Source organism: Cotesia glomerata, linkage group LG1 (assembly GCF_020080835.1).
Source record: "Cotesia glomerata isolate CgM1 linkage group LG1, MPM_Cglom_v2.3, whole genome shotgun sequence".
NCBI classification, from domain to species: domain Eukaryota; kingdom Metazoa; phylum Arthropoda; class Insecta; order Hymenoptera; family Braconidae; genus Cotesia; species Cotesia glomerata.
In genome coordinates this window covers 10,562,849-10,587,605 of record NC_058158.1, presented here as the reverse complement: position 1 = coordinate 10,587,605, position 24,757 = coordinate 10,562,849, and the positions used below count along the sequence as shown (strand labels likewise).

General features: G+C 25.8%; 4 protein-coding genes and 1 long non-coding RNA gene across 9 annotated transcripts; 2 read left to right on the top strand and 3 right to left on the bottom strand.

Moving 5' to 3' along the window:
• Positions 1–76: 76 nt before the first annotated feature.
• Positions 77–655, bottom strand: LOC123264269. The gene is made up of 3 exons (XR_006509292.1): positions 564–655; positions 394–464; positions 77–116 (listed from the first exon to the last, which is right to left on the bottom strand). It is a non-coding gene; the product is annotated as an uncharacterized LOC123264269 (long non-coding RNA).
• A 284-nt stretch (positions 656–939) lies between these two features.
• LOC123264257 (odorant receptor 85c-like) lies at positions 940–4,391 on the top strand. Of its 2 annotated transcripts, none has more exons than XM_044727455.1 (7): positions 940–1,303; positions 1,662–2,052; positions 2,135–2,215; positions 2,301–2,412; positions 2,537–2,644; positions 2,702–2,902; positions 4,259–4,391. In XM_044727455.1, the coding sequence occupies exons 1-7, from the start codon at positions 940–942 to the stop codon at positions 4,316–4,318; spliced, it is 1,317 nt and encodes a 438-aa protein (XP_044583390.1). In that variant the 3' UTR covers positions 4,319–4,391. The 2 variants fall into 2 exon arrangements, with proteins under 2 accessions (XP_044583390.1, XP_044583400.1); XM_044727465.1 differs by lacking the exon at positions 4,259–4,391 and adding an exon at positions 3,383–3,511.
• Positions 4,392–7,309: 2,918 nt separating this feature from the next.
• LOC123263304 (odorant receptor 13a-like) lies at positions 7,310–12,805 on the top strand. The gene is made up of 6 exons (XM_044725942.1): positions 7,310–7,629; positions 7,693–8,119; positions 8,174–8,285; positions 8,349–8,456; positions 12,089–12,283; positions 12,350–12,805. Exons 1-6 carry the CDS (start codon positions 7,398–7,400, stop codon positions 12,407–12,409), a joined length of 1,134 nt encoding a protein of 377 aa, XP_044581877.1. The 5' UTR covers positions 7,310–7,397; the 3' UTR covers positions 12,410–12,805.
• Positions 12,806–14,326: 1,521 nt separating this feature from the next.
• Positions 14,327–15,782, bottom strand: LOC123262985 (COA8 family protein CBG23705, mitochondrial). The gene is made up of 3 exons (XM_044725496.1): positions 15,643–15,782; positions 15,373–15,573; positions 14,327–14,571 (listed from the first exon to the last, which is right to left on the bottom strand). Exons 1-3 carry the CDS (start codon positions 15,730–15,732, stop codon positions 14,371–14,373), a joined length of 492 nt encoding a protein of 163 aa, XP_044581431.1. The 5' UTR covers positions 15,733–15,782; the 3' UTR covers positions 14,327–14,370.
• Positions 15,783–16,789: 1,007 nt separating this feature from the next.
• On the bottom strand, positions 16,790–24,695 carry LOC123274289 (transmembrane GTPase Marf). 4 transcript variants are annotated; one of them, XM_044741862.1, is made up of 14 exons: positions 24,544–24,643; positions 24,159–24,266; positions 23,333–23,620; positions 21,954–22,080; positions 21,468–21,861; positions 21,234–21,341; positions 21,061–21,081; positions 20,654–20,807; positions 19,525–19,666; positions 19,133–19,446; positions 18,759–19,054; positions 17,374–17,541; positions 17,085–17,281; positions 16,790–17,005 (listed from the first exon to the last, which is right to left on the bottom strand). In XM_044741862.1, the coding sequence occupies exons 3-14, from the start codon at positions 23,508–23,510 to the stop codon at positions 16,801–16,803; spliced, it is 2,304 nt and encodes a 767-aa protein (XP_044597797.1). In that variant the 5' UTR covers positions 23,511–23,620; positions 24,159–24,266; positions 24,544–24,643; the 3' UTR covers positions 16,790–16,800. The 4 variants fall into 4 exon arrangements, with proteins under 4 accessions (XP_044597797.1, XP_044597787.1, XP_044597806.1 ...); XM_044741852.1 differs by lacking the exon at positions 24,159–24,266 and having other exon boundaries at positions 24,544–24,695; XM_044741871.1 differs by lacking the exons at positions 24,159–24,266; positions 24,544–24,643 and adding an exon at positions 24,454–24,470.
• Between the last annotated feature and the right edge of the window lie 62 nt (positions 24,696–24,757).

Genomic DNA, 24,757 nt, shown 5'->3' with positions numbered 1-24,757 from the left:
CTCAAAAAGAATTTAATTTTTTAATTATTTTAAGCTTATTTTTAAACTTACCTTATTTTTTATCAATCCTGATGATATAAATAAAATTTCCAATCAGAAAAAAATCCTGTTTTAATCTGGAACAAATTAATGAGTAACTTGTACACTGAAAAAAAATTTAACGAATCGAAACAAAAATTCTTGAACCAAAAAAATAATTTTGAAGAGGTTCATTGTTTTAAACCAAGACAAAAAATTTTTAAATCAAATAAAATTTACTTAAGCTAAGAAAAATTTTTTAATTTAAGAATTTTTGTGCTTAAATCAAGAAGATTAAATTCTTCAAAATAATTAACTTGATTCAAGTAAATTTTTTCTGAGTAGTGTATAATAATTAATGTTTCTAATTAATACTCGGTACTTGAAGAAACGAGACCCGCTCTTGAAAGGGGATGAGCTAGAAGTGAGTACGTTCATTATTGCACCTGCAGAAATCACAGAGGGTGAATTACGGAAGTAAAATTTACTGTTATTAACAGCAAGACATTTTACAGTAATAATCTTCTTTGATATCTGAAAATTACCGTATAATCATGTCACACATAAATTCTCCGGTAATAACTTTAAACGCTTTAAATAATAGAATTCGATTTCGATCGGACAATTTAAACATTTCTAGCATGCAATTGTGATATCAAAGGAATACTTTAAACTCATTATCATAATATAAGAGGTCATTGCCTTTCCCAGGGGTCGCGGCTTTACAAAGTGACATTTGAACAGTTTCTCTTTGACCACGAAAGGTAAAACATTCAAAATTTGAAAAATAATCTATTTTAATAAGCGCGTATAAAATAAATCTTAATTTTATGGACGAAAATTAAGTACTTTTATCTCGTTATAAAATTAACATTTATGCAAAATAAAGTAATATAAAAATTTTATATTTGTCTTCTCCAGATGTTGAACAAAGTGAATCAAAACGATGACTTTAATGTACTTGTAACACGTATTTTAATTTATTTAAACCGTATTAAATTTTGGGACAAGAGTTCTTTCGAAATATCATTTAAAAAACTATCAAATATTTGTTTTAATATTAGTTTGATTACTCTAAGCTTCTTTCTGATACTGTCAATAGCTGTCGACATTAAAAACAGTCATGACTTATCAAGCTTCGCTAAATTGGATCCACTTTGCTTTCATTTAATTGGATTTTCCAAGTGGATCACCGGGTTGTTTCATTTAAATGAGATCAAGGACTTAGTTTTGAGAATGAAACGCTGTCATAAGCTTTGTTTGAATTATAATGAAAGTGAAATGGGTATGCTTCTAAAATATTAACTCATCAATTGATAAAAAAAATTATTTTAAAGAAATTTAGTTTTTAAAATCAAGGAAAAAAATTCTTGAATTAAGTAAAATTTATTTAAAGCTTGTTGTAATTTTTTGTTTATTAAATTATAGCTAAAAATTATTTTTTTTAAATTGCACTTCAAGTTATTTACAAATTAAAATTTTTTTTAATAATTTCTTCAATAAAAAAACAAATTTTTTAATGTCGGCTAACTTAATTTTCATTTTTTGTTTGATTTAAAATTATTCAATTAAAAAGAATGATTTTCTGGGTTCAAAAATTAATTTTTTTCCTCAATTTATCATTTTTTTTGTTATTTTTGTAGACTATCAGCATTATAATACAAAAATAATAAAATTTAACAACTACATGAAGAAATTTACATACTTATGGCTGCTTATTTGCGTCGGAGGAATGATCCAGTGGTGTTTCAATCCAATAATCCAAGATTTTCTCCTCGAATTTTTTTGCGAAAAAAAGATCAATTCTAGCAGCTCAAGAACTTTGCCATTTCCGGGGGCGTTTCCGTGGATAATTGACAGTACTTTGAGGTATATTTTGACATTTACTTTTCAGTTTTTCAGTTCGCTTTCAACCGCTTTTGAATTGGCGGTTTTTGACGTGCTGAATGTCATTCTTTTGGCGAACGTCTGCTTTAACTTCCAACATTTGAATGAAATTTTGGCGAAAAATCACGCGGATATCATGATCGTGAGGTACAGAGACGAAAAATTTGTCCTTACATAAAAAAAAAAATTTTAATTTTCTTAGCGGGAAGTTCAAAATTTTAACTTACAGATTTTCTAGCAGCGACAAATCGCATTTGAAGTTAAAAACAAAGCTGAAAAATTGCATTCTACACCACCAAGAAGTTTTGATGTATGTCTAAGGCTTGAAAAAAAATTGTGAATAAAAATAAAAAACAATATTATTAAAAATAAATACCTTTTTAAACAATTTTTAGATTTATTGCAAAACTAAAAGATGTTTTCAGCTACCCAATGTTCATAGTTTGCTTAGACAGCACAATTGCATTGTGCTTGGTGTCTTTTGAAGCGTCAACAATTAAAATTAATGTAATTATTCAAATTTTGATTCGGCTTCACTGAGAAAAATAATAATAGAAGTATTTTTTTTCTCAGTGTAAAGCGCTCTTATTTTAAACGAATTGTAAAAATTTTTGAATATAAATTGAACCAGTCAAGTGTGGAAAGCATCACTAAATTGATAAATATGGTGCAATACTGGATAGGTATTGTCACTGAATTATTTATTTATTGTTTTCTCGCCACGAAAATTGAAGACCTGGTAAGTATTATTTTCAAAAAATTAACTGAATAAATTTAAAAAAAAAAATCTTAACAGGGTTTGAAAACAGCGGATGCAATTTATGTGTGCAATTGGGAACAATCTATGGTTAATTATCGCGACAACTTTATAGGAGAACACAGGGATGAAATTTTGGAAATCAACCAGATGGTTAAGTTTAGTATCATGCGTGCTCAAAAGCCTATTATCATCAACGGAGGACTGTTTTACGTTTTGTCTTTGCAAACTTTCAAAGCCGTAAGTTTGAAAATAAATTATTTTTAAGGTAGTTGGGCCCTGTCAAGCATATTTCAAGAAAATTATGAAATTTTTTTATGGAAAAATATATCGCGTGCCTAATGCCAAAAGGGCGTATTACAGCAGTTAGATAGGATTCCATGCCAAAAGGGCGTATAAAAAAATTTTTTTTTGCCATTCTTTTTAGAATTGCTCAAAACGTAAAGATCTGTAGAAAAAAAATTTTTGACGTACTAACGCAAAAAGGGCGTATAAAAAAAATCAGTATTTTTCAAAATTTCGAAATGCAATCTTCAAAATTGTCCGGAGAAGGTTTGAATAAAAAAAATTTTTGAAAAAGTCAACATTTTCGATAGTAGTAACTTTAAATTTTCATCATCTTGGACAGACCCCAAGACCAATGATTAAAAAAGCGTACGAATTAAAAATTCTTTCGCGTACTAAAATGTTCATATTTTTTAAAAATTTATTTTTTTTCAGACGAAAATGTAGAAGACGCAGATAGAGAAGGTGCAGGAAGTGTACCCCAATAAACTTTTCGTATTTTGATATTAGTTTTTTCTTGTATTTTTTAATTTCGAATAATTATAATAATTTCTAGCCTGCTATAGCTGCAATAAAAGATATATTTTTGTTTAATTTTATACCTTAAGCGCGAGCGTAGATATGCTCTACTCTCGCCTAAAAATTCAAACCACCGATTCCGTTGCGTAAAATTGTAGTTAAAATCCATAATATGTATATATAGAATGAAAAACAACTTAACGTGAAGTTAAAAATTATACGCCCTTTTGGTTTTAGATCACTAAATTATTAGTTTTCTAAAGCCAAAAGGGCGTATAACTTGAGACATACGTCCTTTTGGCTTTGGAATTTTTTTTTTCATTTTTAGACTTAGAACACGTTTAAAAAACGATTGGTACTAAAACAAAAAAATTTTACGCCCTTTTGACTTTAGGCACGCGATATTATAATAATTCACCACCAAAATTTCAGATCAATTTACCACACTGTTTTTGAATAATTAATTTTCGAAATTGCATAATTTACACGCAGAGGTATACCTTTATATATACCTCTATTTATAGAGAGATGGTAAAGTTAGTATGAAATTATTTGCATCACTCGAGTGGTACGGAAGATTTCATACTAACTTCACCATCTCTCTATACCTCTGCGTGTAAATTATGCTATTTCGAAAATTAATTACTCAAAAACAATGTGGTAAATTGATCTGAAATTTTGGTGGTGAATTATTAATGCATTTATCTTTTGATAAAAAAATTTCATCATTTTTTTTAAATATGCCTGACGGGGCCCAACTACCTTAAAAGCTTAATTAATTTTTTTCAACAGCTCGTAGGACTTTCTTTGTCCAATGCAATTGTTCTCCGTCAACTTGTTGGAGAAACATGAAATAATTTTGCAAAATCCTGGAAATTCTTCGAGAAAATTTCATTTTAACCATTAATAATTGTTTTTTTTTGCACGGAAAAAAGTAAACTGTAATAAATAACAGTTGATTTATAATAAGTAATGATCAACTGCTAAAAATTACCATTTCAAACAGTAAAATCGTGATTTTACTATTTACTATTTAAACGTTACAATTTACTCTTTACATGGAAGAAAATAATATTTTAAACAGTAATATTCGCTATGTAAATGTCTAAAATGTTAAAGTATATTAATTAAGAATTCAGACTTTGATACTTATCATTTCCTACCTAAAAAATGATCTTATGATCTGTAAAAAGTATAAAATAAAGTTAGTAAATTTCTAATACAAGCAACGTCAGTATTTACAAAGTAGAATGGTAAATTTTAAACGCAACGCTAAAAATCAAACTGTAATTATTGACTTGCTTGGACTGGTAAAATGTATATTTTAAAAGTATAATTTTTATTGTTTCAAATGTTAAATTCTCCCAGAGAGTTAAATTCTCCCATAAATTCTCATAATATGGACTACACGGAGAAAAAAATATTGTTAGAATAAGGATACGTATCGTTATTATGACTATACGCCGTATAGTCATTTTTTTTCGAGATATAGGGGACGGACGGGCAAGACGGAGAGGGCGGGTAAAATGAATAATCGTTTTAAATCGCTGGTCGGTCGATAGAAACATTTTAGACAGCAATCTATCAATCTATTATGTAACTACACTTACCGTTATCGATAAAGCATTGGTTTTGCATACTTGTGGGAATTTTTTTATAAATATTGAAATTTAGGAAAAAAAAAATTTTAAATCGTAAGTATACAGTACTTAGTTTAATGTTGTTAAGGACGATGCAGATTTGATTTTTTCTTCATATTCAGGACGCGGTTGATATTTTTGCGACGATTGTTTTGATTGAAATGTATTTTCCAATCAGTATTCGTTTACGCGACCTGAGTATTCATTTTGCCCGCCCTGGTAGGGCAAAACGGATAATGTTGACTTTTTAATTTCGAAGAAGAATTTCTTTGTTATTATTTTTATTTTACTTTAATTATGTACTTCAATTACCCAAAAATTATTAGCCAAAGTTAAGAATGGATATGATTGTAATATATATTTGTTATTTCATTTTCAAATTAACATATCCGTTTTGCCCGTCCTTCCCCTACACTGTATAGCCAATTTAGCTATACAGCGTATCATCAAAAATGACGATCCATATCATTATTTTAGCGTTACATTTAGTTAATTCAACTATACAGATCCTCACGCTAACGAAACAATTGCCTGTTTTGACGAAACTACATATATTTACAAGAGCTATTCTCTGCATGCTTTTAAGTCAAACAAATGAATCCTTAAATCAGAAATCCGGATTGTTATTTTAAGGAAACGTCGTTTGAGGATACGTTGGATAGTCATTTTAACAATATTTTTTTTTCCGTGTATATATTGAAATGGCAATTTTTACTATTTGAAACTGTAATTTTCTAAGATGAAAGAGTCGTTATTTACTATAAGGTAAAAGCCCCAATTATTGACGGGGGTCTAAATATTGACACCCTAAATTATTTTTAAATATATTAAATTATCTGTAATAAGAATAACGATCAAATAAATTTTTATTAAATTCTAATTAATTAAAAAATTGAAAAAAAATCACATTCAGTTCAAAATATTAAATATTAATTATTAAAAAAAAATAAAGTTAGCACCAGTTCATCAAATCAGCTTACGAGCGTCTATTTTCTTAACAACTTTGGTTAGAAAAGCATTTTTTTTAACTGCCGAGTTTAAATTAATTTTTTTTATGTAATTATATGATCTATTTTTTTTTTAATTAACAATATATGAAATATTTATAAAATTAAATAATCGAAATTAATTGTATGCTTTATGATATTTAAATAATGGGAGTCAATAACTAGTTCATAATTTTTATGGTGAATCCCATATTGACAGCCAGTCGACTGCGCTATGACGTCTTTTTTTTTAAGTATAAAATACGTTATATACGCGATTATATTCAAGGCTTTTAACTGTCAAATAACTCGGCGTGTTTTAGTGTTAAATAAGTTTTTAAATAAATTGTTATATTTTTCATAATAATTATTCATTCATAGAAATTATTATTAATTAACTTTAATAATATTGATTACTTTATATCAAGTTTTTGATAAATAACAATATAACCAAATGATTCGACGCATGTGCAGTAGGGGCGTCAATAATTAGATCAATCAGTTTTTTAACCCGTCAATAATTGGTGTATCCAGATCATATATTTAATTATTTAAAATTAATTAGTAAATATCACTGATTATCATTTAAAAAAAAGAAATTGATTAGTTAAAACATTACTGAAGACATTACCACAAACAAAATTCATCGATATTTATATTTGATTGCTTAAAAAAAATGAAATCATAACTTTGTCTCTTATAGCGTCAATAATTGGGGCTTTTACCTTAGTGACAGCTACTAATCACTTATTTCGGATATTAAATTATAAATTGTGGCTTTTATACTTTCTACATTAAGTTCTGTAATATTTGTATTTTTGCCACCCCGATGTCCGCTTTACTGTTTGAAACTATAAAAATTAACCGGAATCCGAGTGAATTTTACAGTTTACTTTTTTCCGTGTATTGATAAAATGTAAATCGATAAAAATATAAGTATAAATATTTGCTATTTACCTCGAAAAATATCCCGAGCAAAAAATTAATTGATTTTGAAGGTAAATAAATAACAAGTCAGTAAATAAATCAACAAGTCTGCGAGTTTCTATCGTTAGTATCCAACATATGCTCACATATATCCTTTACAAACTGTTCTGGTATAATAATTTAGGTGTAATTTTTTTTTTTTTAATACAAAATGTATTTTTTAGTAATTTAATTTCAGTCGAAAAATTTTTAAAAATTAAGTTAAATATGAATGAAATAGAACTATGTAACTTGCACATATTTGTAATTCTTGAGTACCTAGTTTTTTGGAAAAGAGTCAAGTCTTCATTTCGTGAAAAATTAGCAATTTTTAGTGCGATGATAATAGTGTTAGTTGCAAATTTGTGTATTATAATCGGCGAAACTGTTGCGATAAAAGACTGCAAAGATTTGACAGGACTTGTCAAACAAATCAACCCTATTTGTTTTCATACTATAGGATTGTTCAAATGTATCTGCATATTTACGAATATTGACGGCATTAATGAGTTAATTAGTCAAAGTTTGTGCTGCGATCGACTGCTCTTGAGATTAAGTCGAAAAAAAACAGGTAATTTTTACGAAAAATTGTCCAAAAATTATAAATTGGTTCAAAAATAAATTTTTGTTGTAGAACTTGAAGAATACAAAAAAATAATGACGAATTTTTCTCGGCAAATAAAAAAACATTCATACACATGGCTGTTTTTTTTAATGTCGACAATGTTCGAGTGGTTTATAGTCCCACTGTTTCACCTCGTTTACATTCTTGCGTATCAAAAAGACCAAATTACCGCATCTTTATTCGAAGATCATAAAATAACAATGATTTCACTGCCCTGGAAAATTAATAATTTGCTAAAGTATTCTTTAACTTTTGGGTTTCATCTAACCAACGGAGTTTTTTCCACTTTGGAACTTTGGTTCAGCGACATGCTGCATGTTTTTTTCTTGATTAACATCTGCGTAAATTTGAAATACTTCAACAGGATGATGAAGAAGAAAAATTTTCCTATTGAAAATTTAAAGGAATTTTTAATAATTCACCGAGAAAATTTTGAGTAAGATAATTTAGTTTTTTATTGTTTTTTTATTAATTGAATAATTATTTTTAGGCTTGCTGAAAAAATAAAAGTGGTTTTCAGTAATTTATTGCTTATTACCTGTCTTGAATGTATGACTGCTTTGTGCCTGGTATCGGTTGAAACATCAACATTTAAAGTTAATGTAAGATTAAGAATATTTAATATTTGATCAGATTATTGATTGATTTTTTTTGTTGATATTTAGTTGACCTTTCAGTCAATTCTCAGGTTAATAAGCCTCGTGAAGTACTGGGTTGGTACATCCATTGAGTTATTCATTTTCTGTTATTTGGCGACAGTAATTGACACTCTGGTAAAATAATTAAATTATTTATTTATTTATTTATTTGTAAAGAAACGCCCTCGGTAATTTACAAGAATATTTTACATTTACATGTGTAGAATGTTTAGTAATGTTTATATACAATAAATAGTATCTATACCCGCATGAAAAAGCTATATATCCTTCATCATATACAAAAAATTATATTTTACATATATAAAAATATATGTGATTATATAAGGACCCATATGCAAAATTTTGCCGTTTCATATATACAATAATGATATACGTAGTATTATGTATTGATGTTATACACTGAGAGACAATTTTATTTAATAGTAATAAAAAGTTTATTTGGACTTGAAAAAAAAACTTAGTTAATAGTAATAAAATTATATTCCATATGAATAAAATTTTATTCCATATGAATAAAATTTTATTAGTATTTAATAAAATTTTCTTAAATACTAATATGTGTTTTTAATACGAATATTAAGTCATTGAAACAAATAATTTCAAAAAAAAAATTAATATTCATCAATTAATTATATTATATTCAAATATATTTTCACAGTAAAATCGTTTAATAAATAAATAGTATAAAGATGTTTCAACGAGACATCCTAACCTAACCTACTTGTTTATTTCCCCTTCCCTTTTATTAGCCAAATAAACGTTTTATTAAATAGTAATAAAATTTTATTACTATTAAATAAAATTGTCTCTCAGTGTACTCATAACATATATTTCAATTATATTTTCAGCTATATATGATTAAATATATCGTACATATTATAATCAACACTATATTATAAATAGTATAAGAACAATGTATTTTTCAGTATAATTTAAAATATACTTTAAATTATATGTTCAATATAATTTTAATATTGGCATTGGTACCAAAATTACAATAGAATGCTGAGGCCAAACAATTCTCTGAAAAAAAGTTATAAAAAAAGAAAATATTTCGTGATGTGTTACTAATTTACTGAAATTCAGATTTGCTTCGACCGTAAACTCGATTGATCAAGTTGCTCTTGAAACTTAAGATATACGACAAACTATTAATTTTTTTTTTTATTAATCTTTCCGTTTTGACCTATTTCGACATATCATAAATATCTGGTATTATGTATGGTATTTTATAATAAAATAATATATATTGCCATATAATTGAAATTTTATAAATGAAAGTATACAGTAATAATCTATCTCAACATATATTTTACGAAAAATATATTTATCTATTATATAGTTTTCTATATAAGTAATTTTTATATAACAATATTATATTTTTATAACATATACTAAGTAATACAGTACAACCTGGTTATAAGTTACTCGATTATAAGTTACTTCCCCTCAATTTCTTTTCACTCTTCTCGGAATGGTTCCCCACTACAGTTTTACTGACAACGTTTTCGGTTATCGCTGATGAGTTTGTTCCCGCAGTCCTTTTATAAGTTACTCTTATATGAACTACATATACACAAATAACAGCACTATTATACGTAAAGAAATGACAAACGTCAAGTAACTTATAAAAGGAGTGCGGGTGCAAACGAACACGATGCACACATACGCATCAAACCGAGCGATCTCGGGTAAAACATAGTGGTGGGGGACAAATTTTCCGAGAATTTTTTCTCCTACAGCCCCAAACAGTAACTTATAACCAGGTTGTACTGTATACGGCACTAATATATTTGAACTTATATTGAATCAAATATATCTTCATTATATTAACAAAACATTTATTATTTCATATATATATAATTTTGCCGCTATATATGATCACATATTCCCCATATAACTTTCCATCTATGTTCAGCCATATATAGTTTTTTCATGCGGGTAAAGAGAAGATAGGTTTAAGATTTAAGAGATTCGAGAGATCTGAAAAATCTGAGAGCGTGTTTTTATTTTAATAAATATAATATTTATTGTTTGTTAGCTTTGCTATTTACAATATATATAAACACAAATAATTTCTTTAAAATAAATAACTACAATAAATACATATATACATTCTTAATAACTATTTATATTTTTAAAACTATCAACATTATTTATAATATAATTTTTTAGCTCTATTTTAAGTATATTTAATCGCTCTTCATTTATTATGTCACATGGTAATTTGTTATACCAATGTAGACCTCTATATACAATTGTTTTTTCCGCAGTAATTGTTCTTATTTTTCTTATTTTAAGGAAGTCCTTTCGCTCCACAAAGTAAAAAATTTTGCGTCATTGCGTCAAAAAATTTTGTGTTAAAAATTTTAATGTTAAATATTTTACACTTTTTTGTGTTAATTTAATACAATTAATGTTAAATTTACACATAAAAGTGTTAAATATTTAACACAAAAATTTTTAACACAAAATTTTTTGACGCAATGACGCAAAATTTATTACTGTGCAGTTGAGTCAAAACAATTGTAGTAGTCAGTATACGATAAATTAAAATAAAAAACCTATAAAAATTCCTAAAATTAAAAAATAAATAGTATATGAGGCATTGATCGTTGAAATTTTGAAAATAAAAAAAAAAAATAGTTAAATACAAAAATTGATTTGACTCTTTAGTAAAACGTGTCCGTGATTTGGCAACGCTGTACTTCGGTTGTTTAACACTTTCATTTGCACAATATAACTTTAACCACGTTTAAGTTTTTGCAGTCAGTGTAAATAAATAAATTAGTTTGAATTTATTGAATGGTCTGAAGCTTGCGCGCTACGCAACGTTGCCAAATGATTTGACTTCATTTTAATGTAGGTTGCTTGAGAATTTTTTATAATTTTAATTTCTCCATATATTTTACGGCAACCTATATATTTTATTGCAAAAAATGAAACCTGAATATTTCAAAATCCTTATTTTGAGTTTTTTTTTATCCCATCTAATCGGTAGTTAATACCATAATTCGAGAAAGTTGTTAAGGTCTGACTTTCTCGTAAGACTCGGAAAAAATACTAACATTTTTAAAAATTTTTTTTTCAAAAATTTTCACGGTAAAGACTAAATTAAACTTTACTAGTAGATAAATAAGGACTTTAACTATTAGATAAAAATTAATTTTATGCGTAATCTAATATTTTTTATTTAACATTGATGGCGAAAGGACCTCCTTAAATTTGGAGTTATTTCTAGTTTCATAATATTTCTCATTCAGTTCAAATTCATTGTAAAGATAATCAGGGTAGAGCCTATTTTTTACTTTATGTATACATATATGAGAAGAGAAAAACAAAAAGATAAAAATTTTTAGTAGTTGATAATTGACAATAATCACTAATTGCTAGTTTATAATCTATAATTTATAATAACTATTTGTACATGTACATTGTAAATTAATAACTAAAAATTTAATTTAATTAAACTTCCCAATTTTTTTTTTCTATTCTAAATATTCTTTACTTCAATTAAATTAATTTTTAAATAAAAATAATTTTACACAGAAAAATAAATTAATAATAAAGATCAAAATTATCAGCTCAAAATTTTTGTTGGTACAAAAAAATTTTCTTAAAATGATTTATTTTTTTGAGTGAAAAAAATTTTTTTTCTGCTTAAAAATTTAATTATTTTTTTTGTGAAAAATTAATAAAAAATACAATATAAATAAAAAATAAGATAAAATTGAATTTTATTATAGAGCACCCAGTCTGCTGAAGCAATTTACGATTGCAATTGGGAAGAATTAGTTTACAATAATAGTTTCAATAAAAATCGACGGAAAGAAATAATAAAAAAAGGAAAAATGATAAAATTCATGCTGATGCGTTCCCAAAAACATATTATCATGACCGGAAGATCAATTAGCGTTTTTTCTATGCAATCATTTGAAACTGTAAGTTTTTATCCGCAATTAAATTAAATTTCTTTTTCTTTTTGGTTGATAAAAAATATTTTTTAGATTGTTAAATTCTCATTAGCCAACGCTCTGATAGTGCGTCGCTTCGCTATGAAAAGTTGAGTAAATAATTTAAATTCATTGAAAGATTATTTAAAAATAAAAGTGCTGGGAGGAGAGTGAATAAGGACACACATGAACTGGTAGAGAAGCTAGTGGGGATCAGAGAAAGTGAACAGTGGACCCCAACGACAACCGTATAAGGAGCGCGCGTAAATATCAGGAGAGTATCCGCTTGTGGAGCATTGCTGGATGCTCCACTTGCGCCATGCTTACTTGATCATACTACCACGTGTTTCGACGAGGTCTTAGTCACAAATTACTCAGTACGCTAGCGGATAATATCTACTAGACCATGAGTGCCTAGTATCAATAAGTTTTGTTTGAATTGCACGTGGCGGTCTGCCTTATATTAATCCTTTTTTTATCATTCATTAGTCTATAAAAATCGTAGTTACATTCGCTGTAAATTTACGCTTATTAAATTATTAGTTTGCTAATTACACAGTTGTAATATTTTTTTTTACTTTAATAATAATAAATTTAATATTTAAATATTTAAAAAAATTTTTTCAACACAAAATTTATTAGTAAAATATTTTAATAAATTTATTAATAAAATATTTTAATAAATTTATTAATAGAATATTTAAAAAATTTATTAATAAAATATTTAAAAAATTTATTAATAAAAAATTTAGAAAATTTATTAGTAAAATATTTTAATAAATTTATTTATAGAATATTTAAATAAATTTTTCTAATAAAATAATTAATAGAATATTTACATAATTTTTTTTAAATAAATTCAATTCATTAACAAATTTATTGATAAAATATTTAAATAAATTTATAAATAAAAAAAAAATAATTAATTAATTTAATTTAAATAAAAAAAAATAAATTTTAAGTTAATCAAACTTTTTATGATTAAAAAAAAATGAATAAAAAGAACTAGATAAATTAAAAATTTTAATAAGTAATTAATAAAAAAAATAGTTACATTTTTTTGATAATAATTAAAAATATTTTGTAAAAAATAAAAGATTCTTAATTTAATAATTAGAAAAAAAAAAGTATAAAAAAAAAACATTGACCGCTGGCTGTCTAATAATAAAGTTATGATTTCTACTACAATATGTACGCCTGATAAAGAATTCATGAAATACGGAGTCCTTGTGGAGGCTTCATGTTCCTTATGTATTATATGTATACAAATGTGTCTGACATTAGATAAAATGTAATGTCAACTAAAGGGAACTTATTTAATAGGAAAAATATGTAATCGGCCAATCAAAATAACTATTAACTGTTATGTAGTATTTAAGCGTATTGACATTAGCCGAGACTCCTCACCTGCCCATCAAAAGACGTAAAGCCATCCACCCCGGCTAACCGGGGATCAGGCGAACATATATCTCAGGAGCTCTACTAGGCAATAGGCGACCCGCCATTTTTTCGGTGTTACTTACTTTTACTCATGTCATCCTATAATGTATTCGGCGAAATGTGGACGCCTTTCGAGAACATTTTTTTGTTATCATTTTAATGATTATTTATGTCACATTGAAATCAAAAGATATCTGGCAATTTTCAAAAATTTTTTTTTAACAAACTAGATCTAGAAAAATATTTTTAAAAAATTGCATTGACTATTTTTTAAATTAATATTTTTCTTTCTATAATTTATTTCTTTAAAAAATTATCAGGTCGCTTTTAATTTAAGTTTCATATTTTTATATTTAATAATAAAATAATTATTTTTAGTGTAATCATTTTCTTAATTAGTAAGTTTATTTAATTTTAATTTTTTTACTCTAAAAGATAAAACAAAAGTGTTTTAAACTTTTTATTAATATTTAATTTTTGTTTTAATTTATTAAAGTTTTATAGGTCTAGAAAAATAAAAATCATAAAAAATATTTAATAAAATACATTTTTATTTTAATTATAATAATATACATATATACACTTTATAAATATGACATATTTAATTATGGGACACTATTATAATTTTTAATTAATTATTTAAATTTAAATTTTGATAATCTAACTTTAAGTTCTAGAAAAAGTATTCGAATATTTTGTTGATACCATGAAATGTTATAATTAAAGTGATTTTTCCAGTTTTTATCCAAGAAATTCTTGTAAAATATCGACATTTCATCAGCTGTTATTGATTTATTCCCATTAGCTTCCAGTTCTTTTTGAAATTCCTTCCTTTCCTGAAAAAAAAAAAAAAAAATCAACATTGGGTTAATTAAAACAATATAAAAAATTAATGACTTAAAAGTTAGCAGACACTTGACCATTTTTAATTTTTTTTAACAAACAAATTTGTACAGAAAAATTATTTTTAAAAAATTGCACTTTTTTTAATTTTTACGTCAATTTTTTTTCTCATTTTATTTGCAATAATTTTTTTGTTAAAAAAATTAGCAGATATTAAATAATTTTTAGAATTTTTTTAACAAAAAAATTATGGCAAAAAAAATGAGAAAAAAATTGATATGTAGAAATTTAAAAAAATGAAAAATGCAATTTTTTAAAAATAATTTTTCTCTACAAATTTGTTTGTTAAAAAAAAATTAAAAATAGTCAAGTGTCTGCTAACTTTTAAGTCAAAAAAATTCTAAAAATAATTAAATATCTGCTAAATAAATTCTCATAAAAAATTATAATACTGAATATAATACTGAAATTTTAAAATATAATTTTAAAATATAATAAAAAATATTTTAAAATATATAAATATTTTAAAATATATAAAAAATAATTTTAAAATATAATACTGAAATTTTAAAACATCTGACTTTTTTTTTGAGACTTAATCCGAAAAATTTTGGAACTTTTCTTAACAAACAAATTATTACAGAAAATAAAAAGAAAAATTCCATATTCAGAAAATTGAAAAAAAAATATGTGCAATTAATTAAAAATATTTTTTTGCTCAATGAAATTAAAAATGATCAGCTGTCAGCTGATTTATCATAAAAAACTAAGTAAACAGCTGAATAGTAGCGTACCTTGATAAATTTGGAGTTATGATCAAACCAAAATTTTTTATTCCAACTCTGAGTTGCTTCTCTAGCTTCACGATATTTTTTTTCTAATTTACTTTCATTAGATGGTTTAACAAAAATAATCGGCCGTAAATTAGAAACTTCATCCGGCGGTCCAATAATGTCTCTTTCTTGCGATTCATTTTTTAGGTTAGAAGTTTGCTCCTAAAAAATCAACAATTAAAACCTTTACTTTTCACTGTAAAGTCACAATTAAATAAATATTATTTTTACCAATAAATTTCTCCGTTTGTTATCATAAAAATAATTCAATTTTTGATAAGTACATAATTTTCTAACGTTTGTAAATTTTACACACTTCATTATCAACTACATTTAGTTCTACGCGCAGTTAAATAATTCACGCGCATGCGCATGCGCACATTCAGAGTTAAAATTAGCGCTCTTGATTGTATTTTAATTTTACTTGTTTAAAAAATAACTTGTTCAATAATTGATTTGTTTTAATTGTTATAAGAATGATTGTAATTAATTTGAATAAATAATTTGTTTAAAAAAATTATTTAAAAAAAATTAAATTTTCAATTTTTTTAAATTTCTACTTTTCAATTTATTTTTTTGAATAATTTGTTACGAAAATTCTTAAAATTATTTAAAATTTACTTTATTTATTTATTTTTTACGTGTAATTTTTAATTATTATAAATTTGGTAATTTTAAGAATTAAAATTACCAAAAATTAGCTTAATTTATTTTCATTTATTTTTTGCGCGTAATTTTGAATTATTATAAAAATATTAAGTAGGGATTTTTAAAAATAAATCAATAAAATATTTATCGTAAAATTGTTTTTAATATTATAATATACATAAGTTTTTATTCCTGAACGATTTTTTTAGATAAATCAAAATTTCGCTAAACTTTAATTACATAAAAAAATAATAACTATAATCAAATAAATCAAAATAATTAGCCAAATTTTTGAGCTTTAAATTTATGAGAATTTTTTCAAAAAATCAAATAATTGGAGTTAAATTTTAGTCAAAAAATATGTCAAGAAAATTAATTTTAAGTTACAAAAAATTTTAATATTTAACAGAAAAAAAAATTAATATTTTATTCGTCATTAAAATTTATGGAGTTTGAGTAAAGATCTAATGCAATGTATTAAATATTATAAATAACAGAAATTAAATTATTATATAATATATCGACGGTACTTTAGTAAATTATTAAAAATTTTTATCAAAGTACCGTTGCTATAATACATTGCTCGTAATTTTACGACTAGAATTTATCGTAATAACATTCCATAAATTGATTGTACACGATAGTAAATATCTCTTTAAAAATCACTATAAACAATATAATAATCTAAAAATCTTAAACTACTAAAAAAGATATTAAACAAAAAAAATTAATATTTTTAAATTAATTTAACGATTTAATGTAAGCTGCGTCGAATAGCTCGAGTTCGTTGGCGAGATAATTCGCTTTGTTTCGTAAAACTTTAGCATTTGTTACTGCTGTTTCGAGGGACCGTAAAGTTTCTGTTATTTTTTGTAATTCTGAGTTCATTTCTGTGTTAGATTCATCGACCAAGTGGCACAATCGAGCGAACGTACTCGATAATTCTCTGTAAAAAAAAAAAAATTTTTTTTAAAATCTCTCCCTTAAAAATAAAATTAATTATTTAATAAAATAATAATTCTTACTGTTGAACTTGATGACTGCAATTTGCAGAAGTGAGGTCGACAATCAATCTCAATTTTTTGGTAGCGTGAGCTACATATTGGCGCTTAAATTCACGCTCCTTGGCTCTGTTTGTCCATGTAAGTCGTTCGTAAAGATACAAAGATCCGTAAATAGCTCCAGTGACTGCGATCAATCTCCAGCCGACTGTTTTTAGCATCTGAAATATATTTAATAATTTTTTTTAAGAATAAAAACTTGTAATTTTTATTTATTAATTAATTGAAATTAATTAATTAATTGATTACTTACAAATCCAGCAATTATTAACCCTCCCATCGTTCCTTGAGACACTATAGACGAAATAGCGACTCGGGATGCTAGTGACCAGTCGTCATTACGAGGTGAGAAATTTATGGGATTGGTTATATATTTTATTGAGTCTACACTGTCAGTTGGTGATGTTATTGATGGTGGAATCTGTTGATAGATCAGTTTTAATTATAAGTATTTAGGCTGCATTCAAAAATGTATCTCTAGATACTTAATTAAGAAATGACCTTGTATCTTGTGAAATATTGACATTTTTAAAGATATAAACTCATCCCAACATTACACTCATCGAGACCTTTCATTTGAGTACCCACATCAATTTTTCATATATTTATAGATATTATATATATATTTATGTATAAAAAATATATAAAAATTGCCATGTGGGTACTCAAATGAAAGGTATCGATGAGTATAACATCGAAATGAGCTTATATCTTTAAAATATATATTATATATATGTAAATATGAAAAATATATCAAAAATGCATGTGGGTACTCAAATGAAAGCTCTTGATGAGTATAACATCGGGATGAGCTTATATCTTTAAAACATCAATAGTTAAAAGAATACAGTGAAATTTAACAAAATTCACTATTTAATAAAAGCTTTAAAATTTTATTTATTTTATAGTTTACAAGTCACGGTAGTCACATAGTGAATGCAAGGTTGCTACTGTAATTAATTAGCTCAACTTAATCGCCTAGACGTTCATTGAATTCTCTGATCGAATGGCAAAAGAGCTAGCTCTTATAAAGGCGGAGAATTGGCTGGTTTAAAAGAGCGAAGCAGATGTAAACTCATCCCAACATTACACTCATCGAGACCTTTCATTTGAGTACCCACATCAATTTTTCATATATTTTATATATATATATATATATATATATATATATATATATATAATATATAGATATATATATATATATATGAAAAATATATCAAAAATGCATGTGGGTACTCAAATGAAAGCTCTTGATGAGTGTAACATCGAGATGAGCTTATATCTTTAAAAATGTCAAAAGTTAAAAAAGTACAGTGCAATTTAACATAATTAAGAAACGACCTTGTATCTTGTGAACTATTGATATTTTTAAAGATATAAGCTCATTCCGATGTTATACTCATCAAGACCTTTCATTTGAGTACCAACTTTAATTTTTCATATATTTATATATATTATATATATGTATATATGAAAAATATATGAAAATGCATGTGGGTACTCAAATGAAAGCTCTTGATGAGTGTAACATCGGAATGAGCTTATAACTTTAAAAACATCAATATTTAAGAAAGTACAGTCCAATTTAACAAAATTTATTATTTAATAAGGGTTACTTATATTATAATAATAACTTACATCTTGAGGATAATTAGCAATAGCTAATTTATTTCCTTGCTTTCCATAAAAGCGATTAATCATTGCAGTAATACCCCACGAAAATCTAAACTCCAAATCTTCATGAAAATCTGCACAAAGATTCTCACAATTAAGACGGTACAAAACTTCAAATGGTTCTCTTCTAGGCAAAATATTCAAACATAATTGTTGTTTATTTTCCGGAAGTAAACAAGCCATTCGACTAGTCATTTCACGCTGAGAAGACTCCATATTAGAGGCTAGTACTGAGCTCAGTTGAGCCCTTAAATTAGAACCTGCAAAACAATATTGATTCATTAAATGAAAAATTTGTATCAAATAAAATTAATTTGAAATTGAAATTTAATTCTTACCCAATCCACTCTCGACGTAAGAATGAAGCTCACGTTTGTAAACATTCAAAACAAGTGGCTCTGCGTGGAAACGCACGTTAAAGTCATTTACCAAAGAAAACAAACGCCGTATTTCAGCGTTCAAAGCTTTTGATACACGTTGTTCAACATCCTCAACGACTCTGTGAATTTTTTCCTTCATCTCTTTCGTGACTAATCCTAATTGGTCTTCAGTATAATTAAGTTTATCGTTAACTTCTTTTTGAACTGCTAATTGTTCGATACGAATTCTTTGAGCGCGATTCAGTACTTCATCCAATGTCTGACGGATTTCCCTATAAAAAAAAAAAAAAAAAAATTTTATTATTTAAGCCCTTGTGAACTAATTTATTTAATAAATTAATGAATCTTACGTCGCGATATGTTTGCCTCTTTGTGAATGTTGTTCAAACTTAGTTTTTACCGCAGACTTGGAAATACACTCTTCAAATTTTCTTTCGAAATCCTGGAACTCGAAATACCGATTTTGGAAACCTTGCTGGACTATTGCACCATCTATAAATTAAAAAAAATTTTTTAATAATTTTTTAAAATGCTCTATCTCCAGATACATAATTAAGAAATGACTTTTTATCTGGTGAAATATTGACATTTTTAAAGATATAAGCTCATCCCAACATTACATTCATCAAGAGCTTTCATTTGAGTACCCACGTCAATTTTTCATATATTTTATATATTTATATATATATATATATATATATATATATATATATATATATATATATATATGCTATATATATATATATATATATATCAAAAATGCATGTGGGTACTTAAATGAAAGCTCTTGATAAGTGTAACATCGGGATGAGCATATATCTTTAAAAACGTCAATATTTAAGAAAGTACAGTGCAACTTAACATAATTAAGAAACGACCTTGTATCTTGTGAAGTATTGACATTTTCAAAGATATAAACTCATCCCGATGTTACACTTATCAAGAGCTTTCATTTGAGTACCCACATGCATTTTTGATACATTTATCATATATACATATATCTATAATATATAAATATATAAAATATATGAAAAATTGATGTGGGTACTCAAATGAAAGGTCTCGATGAGTGTAACATCGGGATGAGCTTATATCTTTAAAAACGTCAATAGTTAAAAAAAGTACAGTGCAATTTAACATAATTAAGAAGCGACCTTGTATCTTGTGAAATATTGACATTTTTAAAGACATTAGCTCATCCCGATGTTACACTCATCGAGACCTTTCATTTGAGTACCCACATCAATTTTTCATATATTTCATATATTTATATATATATGTATATATGAAAAATATATCAAAAATGCATGTGGGTACTCAAATGAAAGCTCTTGATGAGTGTAACATCAGGATGAGCTTATATCTTTAAAAACGTCAATATTTAAGAAAGTACAGTGTAATTTAACAAAAGTAATTATTTAATAAAGTCACATAGTGACTGCATGCTTGCTAGTTTATATCTTAAATAAAAATACTTACTGTGAGCAGGGTTCCCAAGTTGTTCCTGCATACGTGCCTGAAGAGTTTCCTTAGCAGAGATGAAGAAAATTCGATCTTCAGCATCTTTCAATGAATAAACTTTGAGTTCGCGTGCCAAGAATTCAACAGCTCGTTCCTGATGTTGTGCTCTCACCTAAAATTAAAAAAAAAAATGTTTACAATTATTTTTCACAGTCACAACACTCACAATTATTTATTTTATGATTATATAAAGCATATCTTCGAAGCTAATAAAAATAAACAGCTTAATTATTTAATAAAAATTTCACAAAGCAGTGTTAAGTTAACGAAAAATTTAATCAAAATTGAAATGTATCATGCTTTTTTAAAACAGTGCTTTTTTTAATTTTTGTGCTTCAAAAAACTATTCCTCCTTCAGAACTTACTTCTTTTTGTTCATTGGCCAGCTAAGACAATTAGAAATAACGCAATTTTTACTACACTTTAGCATTACTGTTTACTTTTCAAAATTATACTTTTTTATTTTTTAAATAATTATTATTATTCCTTACTATCGTACCAAAGTTTTATTAAATTAAATAAAAAAAATCATACTCACTTCGTCAAGAAATTCCGGTTCAGATGCAGATGCATCCCATCGATTGTTCAAAATAAAAATGTTTGGTTTTGATAATTTCGTCGAAACTTTGTGGAAAAAATTTTTTTCCTAAAAATTGAAAAAAAAAAAATAATTAAAAAAAAATTGAAAAAAAATAATAAAAAAAAAATTGAAAAAAAAAAAAAAATAATTAACAATTTAAAAAAATATTTTTTTTATAAATAAAATACTTACAGTGACCATCAACGTCGATTCGGCGTTAGCAACCAAAACAAACACATCAGCATCTAAGCAATGTTTATCGATCCACTCATCAAGGTTCGGTGTAACATCGACTCCAGGACTGTCGACAAATACAACGTCGTCTCTTAGAAGAAGACACTTTTCTTTTGGCCAGAATATCCGCACCAGATTGCTCTCACACAATTTTTCTTTACACAGTGCATGGCCTAGCTGACCAACTGACTCGACGGATTGTTTTTTATTGGAACCTTCGGTCATTAAATATGACTCGCCATTTTCAGAGCCTTCTACTTGGAGGAAACAGTTGGTCGTATGTCCTATACCACTTGGCAAAATTTTATCCCTTAACATCGCATTTATTACAGTACTTTTTCCATTACTTGTTCTGTCGAAAATAATATTAGTTATTATTTAATAATTAAAATAATAAACAATTAATATTTAGGTAAAATTCTTAATTAAAAAAAAAATATTTACCGTCCAAAAAATGCTACTTTCATGTGATCTCGCTTAAGAACATCTCGTATTCCATGTACTCTGTCGATGTAACTCTGAATATTGTCAACCTCTTCTGCATTAATGACATTACGATCATTTTGAAGTGCTAAAAAAATTAAATTTTTTAATTAATAAAATAAATAGAATTAAGAAATGACATTGTATCTTGTGAACCATTGATATTTTTAAAGATATAAGCTCATCCCGATGTTACACTCATCAAGACCTTTCATTTGAGTACCCACATCAATTTTTCATATATTTATATATATTATATATATGTATATATGAAAAATATATCAAAAATTCATGTGGGTACTTAAATGAAAGCTCTTGATGAGCGTTACATCAGTACGAGCTTACATCTTTAAAAATATCAATAATAAAGAAATTACCTTGTATTTTGTCTACTACTGACATTTTTAAAGATATAAGCTCATCCTGATGTTACACTCATCAAGAGCTTTCATTTAAGTACCCACATGAATTTTTGATATATTTTTCATATATACATATATATAATATATATAAATATATGAAAAATTGATGTGGGTACTCAAATGAAAGCTCTTGATGAGCGTTACATCAGGATGAGCTTACATCTTTAAAATATCAATAATTAAGAAATGACCTTATGTCTTGTGAACTATTAACATTTTTAAAGATATAAGCTCATCCTGATGTTACACTCATCAAGAGCTTTCATTTAAGTACCCACATGAATTTTTGATATATTTTTCATATATACATATATATAATATATATAAATATATGAAAAATTGATGTGGGTACTCAAATGAAAGCTCTTGAGGAGCGTTACATCAGTACGAGCTTACATCTTTAAAAATATCAATAATAAAGAAATTACCTTGTATTTTGTCTACTACTGACATTTTTAAAGATATAAGCTCATCCTGATGTTACACTCATCAAGATCTTTCATTTGAGTACCCACATGCATTTTCATATATACATATATATATAATATATATAAATATATGAAAAATTGATGTGGGTACTCAAATGAAAGCTCTTGATGAGCGTTACATCAGGATGAGCTTACATCTTTAAAAATATCAATAATTAAGAAATGACCTTATATCTTGTGAACTATTAACATTTTTAAAGATATAAGTTCATCTCGATGTTACACTCATCAAGACCTTTCATTTGAGTACCCACATCAATTTTTCATATATTTTATATATTTATATATATTATATATATGTATATATGAAAAATATATAAAAAATGCGTGTGGGTACTCAAATGAAAGCTCTTGATGAGTGTAACATCAAGATGAGCTTATATTTTCAAGTGCTTACATCTAATAATAATAACAACAATAATAAACTTACTTTGCATAAAATCCACAGTCTCCTTAACATAAACTTCTATTTCCCCAAATATGTCATTAATTTTTTTCTTAGCTTTGACGAAAATCTGAAGAGGAGAATTATCAGTTCTGATATCATTAACACGAAGCTGGCTGTCTCCTCCAATCATTGAGACTGTTCGATTGATGTAGGCAGCCATTTATGTATTTTAAATAAAGTTCAATATCGCTAAAGATGAGCTAATCGTGATGGTAGTGCGTTACAATTCAGGCAGAGTACTGATACCGTGCAGACAGCATGCGGGACCAACTGAAACCAAACAATAAATAATAAATAAGCAGTGTAGATTTATAATATACAAAATACAATATTTTTTATCAATATTACTAGTGATCAAGCTGATAGATGGATGATAAGAAGAAAAACTTAAATGGAAAGGAGACAAGCGGTTTAAAAAAATAAATTTACAATTACACTTTAATTTTTATAAGTATATTTATGGCTACTTTTTTGCTTATTACATAAATAAAAAATTTTTTATAAATACTGCGGCTCATAAATGTAAATAAATAATTTACTTATCCAAAAACAATAATAATAATAGTAATAAATAAATAAAAATAAAAGTAAAGTTAGCCAACATTTTTATTTTTTTTTTTAATAATTAAATTAGAACAAAAAAATATTTTTTAAAAATTGCACTGACAGTTTTTAAACTTTTTTACAAATGAAAATTTTTTTTTAATAATTTTTTCAATAAAAAAAAATTCTGAAAATTTTTAGATGTCGGCTAACTTAATTTTCATAAATAATAATTATGTGCGTATATAATTTTTAAAACACGTACAAAGCAAGAAATAACACCTGCTTGTTAGAAGATTCATTTTTATTATTATCCTGGGATGATGTACTACTATCATTATTTCCAGAACACGACATAATATCCATTTTATTACTGAAAAAATTAATTTTTTTTTGTCATACAAAAATACTTACGTTATTTAAATTTTTTAAATAAAATAAAAAATCAAAAATATGTGTGATGTAATGCCTAAATTTTGCGCAGTTGATATTAACATTAATAAATATATGCATTGATATATTGGAGTGCAAAATTTATATTCGCTGGTACTTAACCTTACTTTGTTAAATAAAATGAAATGATGTAACTTTCTCAAGATAATCTTACTTAGTTTTATTATTATACAAATAAATATACTCTAAATATTTACTTTTTTAGATGTTACTATCTCTTTGATCGTCAATCACCGATTCACTCCATTTAGATTACCACACTTGGTGAATAAATTCACAGCCGATCAGCTCTTGGTATTGAAATTAAATTAATAAGTGGTGAAATCTCGCACTATAGTTGTGGCCTATATATATACAAAACTATAGATTAAACTATACACTTGTCACCACGTGACGTAATTTGTGCTAAGA